We start from the raw sequence: 11,168 nt of genomic DNA on the forward strand, positions 1-11,168 counted from the left end.
GCACAGCGGTCCAGGCTTCTGGCTCTCGGGCTCCCTCTGCCGGCCTGAGGCCACCAGGCGCCCAGGCTCTCAGCCCAGCCTTGCCCCCCTAGACCGCATGCTCCCCAAATGGAGCGGCCCTCACTGACCACTTGTTGGTGGTAGGTAACAAACAGCCAAGGCCACACTCAAGGAACTCAAAAAGCATCAGAAAATGTGCAGAGGTGGGGGGGGGGGTGGCAATTAGGGGAGGCGGTGGGAGAGGAAGGGTTTGCCTCCTGGAGGCTTCTGCAAAGGGCAGGTGTTCAGCAGAGAGGTGGGGCCTCCAGCCGCGCCCTTCACCTTGCAGAAGTCAGTGCATCCACAGCCTTCGCTCCTCAAGGACGCACCAGGAGCACGGGAAGGGCCCAGCTCACAGCCCAGCTCCGTATTATGGTTGGGATTATTATAAAAGGTTCACAGCACCCCAAATCTGCTTCAGCTGTGGCTTAAGCCAGAACGATACTTTCTGGCAGCCCACTCCCCAAACCTCTTCCACAAACACCGACGATGTGCATTTGGTACAAGGATAAGGCAGACGTGGTCCTGGCCCTAGGGGATTAAATTCGGATTCAAAATGCTTTTACCAGGGGCACCTGGGTGGCCTAGTCGGTTAAGCATCCGACTTCCGGCTTAGGTCATGATCCCACACTTTGTGAGATCGGGCCCCACCTTGGGCTTTCTGCTGTCAGCTCAGAGCCCACCCGGAATCCTCTGTCCCCCGCGCTCTCTCTCTGCCCCTCCCCCCCCCCTCAAAAAACAAATAAACATTAAAAATATGCTTTCACCAAACTCGTGCAACTCAACACCAACGAAGCAAACAATCCGATTTTTTAAAAATGGGCAAAAGAGGGGCGCCTGGGTGGCTCAGTCGGTTGAGCATCCGACTTCGGCTCAGGTCATGATCTCGCGGTCCGTGAGTTCGAGCCCCGCGTCGGGCTCTGTGCTGACCGCTCAGAGCCTGGAGCCTGTTTCAGATTCTGTGTCTCCCTCTCTCTCTGACCCTCCCCCGTTCATGCTCTCTCTCTGTCTCAAAAATAAACAAACGTTAAAAAAAAATTTTTTTTAAAAATGGGCAAAAGATTTGCATAGACGGTTTTCAAAGGAGACATCCAGAGGGCCGGGAGACACACGAAAAGCTGCTCGAATCACTCGTCATCAGGGAAATGCAAATCGAAGCCACAGTGAGATGTCACCTCACACCAGCCACGATGGCTAGAATCAAAAAGACAGGAAACAAGGAATAACAAGGAGTGGCGAGGCTGTAGAGAAAAGGGAACCCTTGTGCACTGTCGGTGGGAATGTAAACTGGGGCTTCCACCGTGGAAAACAGTTCGGCGGTCCCTCGAGAAATTAAAAACAGAAATACCGAGGGCGCCCGGCTGGCTCAGTTGGTAGGGCATGCAACTCTTAGTCTCGGGGTCGTGAGTTTGAGCCCCGCGTCGGGGGTGGAGATAACGAATGAATGAATGATGAATGAATGAATGAATGAATGAATGAAATACCATACGATTCGGTCATTTCACTTCCGGGCATTTACCCAATGAAAGCACTGAGTCAAAAAGATACATGCGCCCCCTAACGTTCACTAAAGCACTATTTACAGTCGCCCAGACACGGAGGCAACCAAAGTTGGATGGCCGAACGGGTAAGAAAGATGTGGTTGATGTATACAGTGGAACGAAAGAGAACGAAATCTTGCCATCTGCGACAACATGCGTGGAGTTAGAAAATGTTATGCTGAGTGAAATAAGTCAGACAGAACAGGACAAGTACGACATGATTTCACTTAATATGTAGAATCTAAAAACCAAAACAGAAACTGCCTCAGTTGGCACAGGGCCAAGGGGCACGGGGATGGGGGAAATGGGTGACGGGGACTAAGAGGAACGAATCTGCAGTTATAAAGTAAGTAAGTCACGAAGAATGAAAAGTACAAAAAAAAAAAAAATGCTTGGGGCGCCTGGGTGGCTCAGTTGGTTAAGCGTCCGACTTCGGCTCAGGTCATGATCTCACCGTTCGTGGGTTCGAGCCCCGCGTCGGGCTCTGTGCTGACAGCTCGGAGCCTGGAGCCCGCTTCGGATTCTGTGTCTCCCTCTGTCTCTGCCCCTCTCTGGCTCACACTCTGTCTCTTTCTCTCTCTCTCTCTCTCAAAAAATAAATAAGCATTACAAAATAATAAATAATAAAAAATTTAAAAAAATGCTTTCGCCAGATATAGATTACAAACTCTCCCCACCACCAGCTAAGGGGCCAAGGATATCCGACCGTGGATGGCACCCAGTGTGGACAGTCCCCTCCGTCACTAATGTGTTTCTATGCTCCCAGCCCATCTCCCTGCCTGGAGGGAGGACCCAGAGGGAAGCAGGCTTCTCAAGGGGCTGCTTTCCCCGCTGGACATGTGACCCCGGGCACAATCTGAGTAACAGGTCAAGGGCTCCCACATAAATGCTCCTTTCTTTGTGTGTTGGGGGGAGGGTGTTGGTATTTGGAAAAGAGCTGAAGTGCTTCTCCAAGGCTTGGCTGTCCTCTTCGGGAAAGCAGGGGGCGGCAGGGGGGGGGGGGGCGCTCCAGAAATCTCTCCCTCCTGTTCTAAAGAAAAGCAGAATAGGCCTAGTCGGGTACATAGCAAAGCACTCAGCTGCTGGCGGACAGAACCACTGAGCCAAGGACAGACTGTGGAGCAAAGGCCAGGCTCCATCCAGGCTCTGCCGCGGCCTGATAGTCTGAATGCAGAGCAGTTAGTTAATAAATATTTACTGAGCACCCACCATGCACCAAGCCTCGCGGGTGGGAGGCAGGGGGAGCTTTGGGGCCTGACCAAGCAGAGGGGAGGCGGGGACAGATTCCTGGAGGAGGTACCTCTGACTCCTCGGGTCTGCCCCAGAGGCTGCAGAATTGCTAGAGAAAATCCCATGGCGAAACAGAAGGCTCCCTCTAAATTCCTGATCGCCTCCCCTGGAGGCCCAGCTGCTCCCCCTCGCCCTTCTCCCCTTTCCCAAGGACCCTCCCCCCACATCCAGAAGATGCTGCCTCCTCCCGCAGGCTGGGAACTGGGCCACGGCCCCTGCCTGGCCCGCCCTCCCTCAGCCCAGGTCGCCTGCTCACCTCCCAGAGGCTCCTGTGGTTCCTTCTCCCCTGGACTGTCCTGTCTCTGCCCTCAGACACCCCCTCGTGGCCTCTCGTGTCTCAAGGTCATAAACCCTCCCTCAACCGTGCACTCTGCACCCTGCAGCCGAGGCCTCCTTTCTGTCTCCCGCCTCCACTGTCTCCACTTCCTCCCTCTCCTGCTCCCCTGAGCCCTCACCAGTCTCACCAAGGCCAAGGTCAGAGACACCACACAGGTCACATGGCCCCATGCAGGGGCCCTCTTGTCCTCCCGTATGCACTCAGCATCCCCCCTTCCCCTCAGGATCCCTCCTCTCCTGGCTCCCACCCCACTCACCCCTAAGGTCTCCTTGCTGCCTCCCCTCCTCCTTAATCTACACCCTCTCCCTGGTGTTCACATCCATCCCGTGCATTCAAAACCCTCCTTCGGCTAATGGTCCCGGGGCTACACCTCCAGCCCCTCATCTCTCCGCCGAGAGTCCTATCCTCCTTCCCCCCAAAAGTGGTTTGTTCTCTCTTTCACTCTTCTCCCTTCTCAATGAACAACCCCCAACTCCGCTAGGACCCCCAAACCAGGGCTCCTTCCTTTCCCCCAGTCCCCTGGTTCCATCAAGCTGCAGGCTGTTAGATCTATCCCCACAATACCCCCCAAAACCAAGCCTTCTGCTCACCCCCAGCAGGGGCCAAGGCGCTCTCATTGCTCCCTAGAACCATCTGGAAGCTGTCTACTGCCCGTGCACTCCCCACGTCCACCCGATTGCCTGTTCCTCACACAGCAGCCCAGGGACCTTGGGAACAGAATTCTCTCCACTTAAAGCTCAGTTCAAACTGCAAGTCCCCACTAAGGCCCACATGACAGCCACGCCTCTCCCCCAACCTCCTCCACGGCCTCCCTCCCCATAACACTCCACTCTCCCTCCTACACCTCTGCAGTCCACGCAGATCAATCTCCCTTCAGTTCCTCCCACAGTCAGACTGTTTCTTGCCTCAGGGCCTTTGTACCTGCTGTGCCCCCTGCCTGACCTTCCTTTACAGGCCCCTCCCAGCTGCCTCCCCCACCCCCAGAGAGTAGCCCCTCCCCTACTGGCTATGCCTTATTCCTCTCCTGACCTTGGCCACTTGGGGATCTGTGGTGTTTACTTTGGATTCCCACCATCTGGCACAGGGCATGGCATGTGTGAGCGCCGATGGGCATCTGTGGGATGAACCGATGAATGAATGAGCTGAGACCTGAATGTTGAGGGCGGGTTTGCTAAGACAACAGAGTCTTCCAGGTGGAGGAGACAACACAGGCAAACGCCCTGAGGAAGGAGACAGCATTCGGGTGGGGAAATGGAGGGAGATCTAGAACAGCTGGACCAGAGAGCAAAGGCAAGGCCGCGGCCGCCGTCTCGGCTCATCTCCCATCTGAAGAACAGAGACAGTGGAAGGAACATGCTGGTCCAAGCCGCTCCTTGGGTTTGAGTTCACGACCTCCCAACACCACGTTCACGGGGCAGGTCACTCGCCCTCTCTGAGCCTCAGTTTTCTCATCTCTGGGATAGGGAGCGGGCAGGCTGGCCGTGAATGAGAAGGGGCTGTCAGGGCATCCGGAAGCTGCAAAATGCGAGACGCAGAGCGGATACACGGCCCTTCCTGCGAGCGGAGACTCGAAGAGCGCAAAGCGAAACAGGACGAAATTGGGGGGGGGGGGGGGAGAGGGCTTTTCTTTTCCAACGTGGAGGCGAAGAGGAACTTTGTGAATTATTTGGGTGCCCACATTTGTCATCTTGCACGCTTGAGACCAAAGATATCCCTGCTCAGAGGCTTTGGCACGCCCAAGCGTGGGGTTCTCCCAGCCTGCCGAGACACTGGAGGGACTGGCCAGCCAGGACCGGGGCCAACCCTGCAGGACTCCCGTGTGCTGAGTCCCTCTGGCTGGGCAAGCCAGGACGGGACCCAGGCCAAGGCTCTCGCGACACCGTCCTCCCCGGTATCTGGGGCCCGGTCTGAGGGGCCCACAACCCGCGCAGCCCGCACGGCCCCCTCTAGCAAAATCCAAAAGATGGCTCCACCTCCCAGCCTGTCTCTTCCAGTTCACGGTCCCCAGGCACACACCTAGCGTGGGAGGCACGACGTCCTCATCTCCAGAGCGAGGCTGTGGCCTGACGGACCCCTGAGGAACCACACACGGCGCTGGTCTCTGATTTACGGGGAAGGAGAAGCCAATGGTGACTCCCCCCCGGGCTCCGAGGGACCAAGGGTCATCCTCACTGCCTTGGCTTCCGCTGTCAGAGAAGCCCCACACATTTATAACATTTTCTTCCTCCTTTTGCCAGAAGGACGGATGCAGACTGAAGGCACAAGCGAGTTTTATTTTCCTTATAAAAGATGTATAACACACGTTTTAATTTTCTTTTTTGGAGAGGCGAGAGTATTTCACAGCTCAGTGAGACAGGTGTTGCAAAAAGATGTTTGCAGTAAATTTTGATGGGGAGGCCTGACCCCGGACGGAGCGCTCAGCGGCTCTCGGGCACGAAAGCCGGGCTGGAGGAAGCAGCCTGTGCCAGAGCCATAAAGTGCAGCGGGCGAACGGGAATTCAATGATGTGTTTTAAGAAGTGTCTTTATGGCACTTTGCTAGATGGTGTTCAGAAAGGTGAGGGCCGGCTGGCGCAGAGGGAGATTCCTCTTCTGGAGAAGGCCGGGTGGATGGGGCTGATAACGGCGGGGCTCGGGGAACACAGCGGCAGGGGCATTAATCACCCGGGCCCAATGTCCCCTAAGAGCAGGGCCTCGTCAAAATCGCGGGCAACGGGCAGACGGGGCATGAGGCACCTCGGAGCTTTATTGCCCTCCCTAGGCCCCCGCGCCTTCGCCCGTGCTGGGATATGCCAAGGCCGCTTCCCCAGAAGACAGGTGGGGGAAGACACCCCCCACCCCCCCACCCCCCGTTCCCAGACGTGCCTGTGGATTTCCCCAGTTCGGTCATCAAATCAGAGAAACCATCCACTCTGCGTGAAAACCCACGGGGGGTTGAAATTAGTCCTCGTCCCCTTCCCAGTGAAAAGCGGGGTCAGAACAGGCGAGCGCTAGCTTGCGGAGAGGAAACGAGGCTCAGGATACACAGGTCGGGGCTCCAACACTTGAGACCATGAGGGAGACAAGTTTACACAGGCCCAGTGTTGCCGTGGCCAAAACAGAGCAGAGAGGGGAGATGGGCCTGAGGGGTGGCAAGAAAGGGGGCCGCTGGGGACCCTTGGGACACCGTGGGGGCCACCATATTCAAAATGGTTTCTGATGCGAGCCCAGCACGACCCACGGAATCAGGTGCTGTTGGCCCCGTTTGGCAGATGGGGAAACCGAGGCACGGGGAGCATGGAGGCAGGGGTGATGGGGCTTGCCCATGTCTGGTGACACCAATGCCCACCCTCTTTTTAGCAGTTCGCTCTGCCCCCACTGCAGGTCAGAAGGAGGACCTGTGGCCCTTCTCCCGAAGGCTGCACCCCACCCTGTGGGGACACAGCCCCTATTTGCCCCCAGTGCTCAACCTTAAGTCCCCTCGTGCCCAACTCCCTTTACAGTACAACAATCTTCTGATAAAAAGGCACTATCTGGGGGGATGATGAGGCCCCCCCCCCCATCACTGAGGGAATTAAATTAGGGAAATTATCCTCTGGCCAGTAAAATCAGATACAACGGAGAGCTCCCCCCAAAGACCGTCTCCTAGCCAGGGAGATCCAGCCTGGTGGTTTTTACTTACCCCGAGGGAGAATGGGTCTACAGAAGTGGCCAGTCAGCTTAAGAGGGAGGAAGAGAATACCTAGAGGGAGGCAGAATTCGGCCATGTGTCCAGGGGACTCATGGGGCCAGGAGCTGAGACATCCCCCACCCAGGGCCCGGGGCAGGCGCTCAGCACTACAAAGAGACTGAAACGCTGAGCGAGTGACCGACCACCCAAGGAAGGGGCTCCTCGGTGGGCAGGCCCACCCCTTGCAGGGAAGCCCTGCCCAGCCTGCCCAGGACGGTGGGAGCGGCTTCCGCAGTCGTTCACCCAGCTCCGCAGCTAAGAGCACAGGCTCTCAGTGAGTGAACTCAGACTATGCTTTGGCTTCCGCGTGGCTGTTCCACGGGGAGAGGAGGCCCCGCCCAGGCACCCACAAGTTTCCAGACCCAGTGTGATCATATCTCCCTCCGAGAGCGCCGCGTCAACCTTCTGACGCTCCATCAGGCTCCCGTGAGCTTGGTTACTGTGTGCCAGTCTTCGAGAGAGGATCGTCTCAGGCACAGACGGGCCTTTGGGGGCCTATGTCCGTATATCCCCGAGAGAAAGGAGAGCATGTGTCCATCAAAGACACGTACGGGAATGATCAGAGCAGCGTTAGTCCCAACAGCCCCAAACTGGAAAACGAAACGCCCACCCACAGAACGGGCACCCGAAGTGGGGTAGGTCCACACCATGGCATACTACACAGCAATAAAGAAAAAAGAGCAGAATGAAGGAAAGGTGTGGGGGCCTCCCCAGGAGGACCAAGGCTTGGACCCCAATCAGAGGCAGAGTCCAGCTAAAGCGGCTCCCCGGGGGGTGGTGGTTTTAAAAAGATACCTCGGATTCTTTGAGCCTCCTCCCTTCCAAAGGTAGAGACTAATTTCCCTCCCCTTGAATCTGGGCCAGACTCCATGACTCCATTCTAAGCCCCAGAATAAAACAGACGGGTCGGCGTGGGACTTTGCAAACTAGGTCACAGAAAGGCACCGTGGCTTCTGGCTTGGTCGCCTCACGCTCCCTGTCTTGGGTTACGTGCTCCGGGGGAAGCCAGCTGCCATGTCATGAGGACACCCAAACAGCCTCGTGGAGAGACCCCCCTCTCCCCCCCCCCCGGCCCGCGGTGAACTCAGGCCTTCAGCCGACGGCCACTTTATGTGAGTGAGCCACCTCACTCACTTGGCCGTAACCAAGTCCCAGCGGGCCTCCTGGAAACCCTCACACAGAACCACCCCGCCAAGCGACCCCTAGGTTCCTGACCCTCAGACACTTGAGATAATAACCGTCGTTTGCCGTTTTAAGCGCCTGAATTTGGGGATAACCTGTGCCTCAAAAATATTTCACTAAAACACACAGATCACCCCGACAAGCCTGCTGGGGGTCTTTGCACCCGGGGCCGCGGCTCCTGGGGCAAGGCTGCCCCCCTCACACTGCCCCCTGACTGGACACGGGAGCTCAGGCAGCGCCATCTGCCATGGTTTCTTCCCAGCAGTGACCTCTGTCTGGCACCGCCCCATTGGCTTGACCGCATTTTCAACTGTTTCCTGCCCCTAGGGAAGAAGCTTCGTGAGGGCAGGGACCTCGCCTATGTCACTCATGACTGAATCCCAGCAGCAGAACAGTGCTGGCCGCATAGAAGGCGCTCAGTAAAAATGGATGAATGAGGGGCGCCTGGCTGGCTCAGTCAGAAGAGCATGAGACTCTTGACCTCGGGGTCGTGAGTTCAAGCCCCACGTCGGGTACACGGAGTACTTAAAAATAACTAACTATACTTAAAAAAAAAAAAAAAAAAAAAAAAGGATGAATGAATGGAAATCCCAGCTCCAAGCAGAGACACCACAGTAGTCTGGGAATCCCTGGCCTGTCAGCTTCACAAGGTCTGGAAGTTTTCAAGGGGCACCGGGGAACGGGAGGGGGCGGGGAGCTGGATCCTAGAAATAGTGGCAGATCCAGGAGCAGGTGGCTGGGCCCCTTGCCTCCCTCGCTTTCTTTCCCACCAAGCTGGCTTGCTGCTCTCTGACAGGGAAGGGGAAGCAGGCTCCCCCGTGGGGACAGTCCCTGTGCCAGGAGTCTCTGCCAGTTCCCCCAACCCCCCGCTCTAACCAGCGTTCTAGGGCCAGGGCTGAGGGCACGACGGACACTGTGTGCGTAGAGCAAAGTCAAGAGTTCTGCCCGAGTTTTAAGATCCCGGTGAAGGAACACTATTCACGACAGGGGGAAGTCATCTTGAACTCTACCTTAATTCTGAGAGGCGCCTTCCCTTTACCTCCACCCCCCACCCCAGGCCAGCCCCAGGCCTGCCTCGCCAGACCCCGCCAGACCCCGCCAGACCCCACCCACTCCACCACAGGGGCCCAGCCAATGAGCCACCTCCCCTGTGCTTTTGAAAGGGGATCCAGCCAGGAATGGTTACAGGAGCTCTCCCAGCAGGCTGTGAGGGGCAGGGGCAGCTGGGCGGCCTATTTGGGGCTCTGCAGGCCGGGTTCCCTCCCTTCGCTGTTCTGTGCGGGGGCCCAGAGTCCAGCCCTGGGACTCATGCCCGACCAGGATTCACGACCCATCCCGGAGCGGTAGGAAATGGCTTGATTCCTGGGGGTGCGGGGCGGGGGGCGGCGGGGGGGGGGGGTCACTGTTCTCACAGACATAATGCCCCATCCCTGTCCTGCCTCTCCCCAACCCCTCAGCCCTCTGTCCCCCAGGAATGGGGCAGAAACTGTTCACAAGTGGCCAGAGGCCAGGGATGAGGGCAAAAGGGCACTACATCATGTGCCCAGAGAGACAGGCCTGCAGGGTAGGGGCGGGGTGGAGGTTGGACTGGCCTGCCCAGGGAGGCCCCTCTGTGGGGGCCATCTGATCCCACCAGGTGGGACCCCAGACCCGGAGCTGTCCCCCTCGGCCCACTTCCTGCCACTCTGCCTAAAATGCCACCACTTGAGAAACCATGCTACACAAAGCATGGGGAATTCAGGAGCCCAGCGTCAGCTCTGCCACCAACTCCCAGTGACCTTGGGCTTAGCAGCTCAGTTTCCCTCCTGCACAACGGAGTCAGGCGGTAGGTCCTGGATGATCTCTGGGGGTGCCCTGGGACCCATGCGGGCGGGGTAAGGCCGTCCTCCTCACACTACCCCCGACAGGGGGCCCGGACCTCCTACGGAGTGAAGTGGTTTGCAGGGTGGGGGCCGGGCGCACGGGGGAGGGGGGGGCGTGGCTGTGAGTGGAGGGGTCCATACTGGGGCATACGAGGCCTTAACTTCCCCGGGCCTCCCGGGTGGAAGAGGCGGCGGGCGGGGTGCTGTCCAGCCGGGGAAGGCCCACGTGGGGCCGCCCTCGCCCCTCGCGCCCCCCTCCTGCTGACACTTACATTTTGCCTCCTTCCAGTCGGTGGAGGTGCTCAGGTCCACCTTCGCCGCCATGGCCAGGGGGGCCCAGGTGCGCACCCCGGCTCTCCTCTCCGCCCCACCGCCGCCGCCCCCCAAGCCCCAACTCCCGCTGGGGTCCGCGCGCCGGGGCCGCAGGCGCCCAGGGACGCCGGGGGGACCGCACGCGCTGCTGCGGGTCCGCGTGGCACCCGCCGAAGGGCCGGGCCAGGGGCGCGGGACGCAGAGCAGCTGCCCCGCCGCGCGCAGCTGTGCCAGGCGGCCGGACACTTGGCTCCGCAGAGACATGAGCGGGCGGCGCGGGGCGGCTCCCCGCCCACTTGGACTCTATTTACGGTGCTGGGAGAGTCTCTCCCTGAGCCGCTCGGGACCCGGTGGTGTGTGCACGCCCGCGGCGACCGGCTCCGAGCCGGCGGGCCGCGCGGCCAGAAACCCCGAGCGCGCCGCTGGGCACCCTGGAACTTGTAGTCCCGGCCGCCCGACGGGCCCCCGCACTCGTATACACACGTGCGCGCCCCGCCCGGACCCCGCGGGCTCCAGGCGCCCGGGATCGCGCCGCGCGGGAGGCTCCTGCTTCTCAGGGGGTCGCGCGGTGGCCTGGCGCCCCCTCGGGGCTCGCCGCCAACTTCCCGGCCTGTGGGGCCGCCCGCCACCCCCAGCGCGGCCCGGGCCCGCCTCTGCCCTCGGCCCCCGCCCCGGACCCTGGGCGCGGCCGCACCCCATCCCGCCCCCCATTGCGCCGGAGCCGCGGTCCCGGCCCGCCCGGGGGAGGTGACAAGCAGCGCCAACGGGTAGGTCCGGTTCGGCGACTTTCCCCAGGCAGCTGGGCGGGGACGCGGCCGGAGCCAAATCGAGAGCAGCCTGGGAGGCAAGGGGTGGACACAGTGGAATTGGAAGGCAGAAAATTAGATTTCCAGGAGG

General features: G+C 59.3%; 1 protein-coding gene across 1 annotated transcript in view; it reads right to left on the minus strand.

The window, feature by feature from the left end:
- The window catches only part of MACROD1 (mono-ADP ribosylhydrolase 1), a 145,513-nt gene extending 134,852 nt beyond the window's left edge, over window positions 1-10,661 (minus strand). Inside the window, 3 exon segments of the mRNA XM_042958231.1 lie at window positions 10,232-10,319; window positions 10,322-10,405; window positions 10,407-10,661. Coding sequence (XP_042814165.1) covers window positions 10,232-10,319; window positions 10,322-10,405; window positions 10,407-10,535 — 301 coding nt within the window. The 5' untranslated portion in view covers window positions 10,536-10,661.
- Between the last annotated feature and the right edge of the window lie 507 nt (window positions 10,662-11,168).

This window comes from Panthera tigris, chromosome D1 (assembly GCF_018350195.1).
Source record: "Panthera tigris isolate Pti1 chromosome D1, P.tigris_Pti1_mat1.1, whole genome shotgun sequence".
NCBI classification, from domain to species: Eukaryota; Metazoa; Chordata; class Mammalia; order Carnivora; family Felidae; genus Panthera; species Panthera tigris.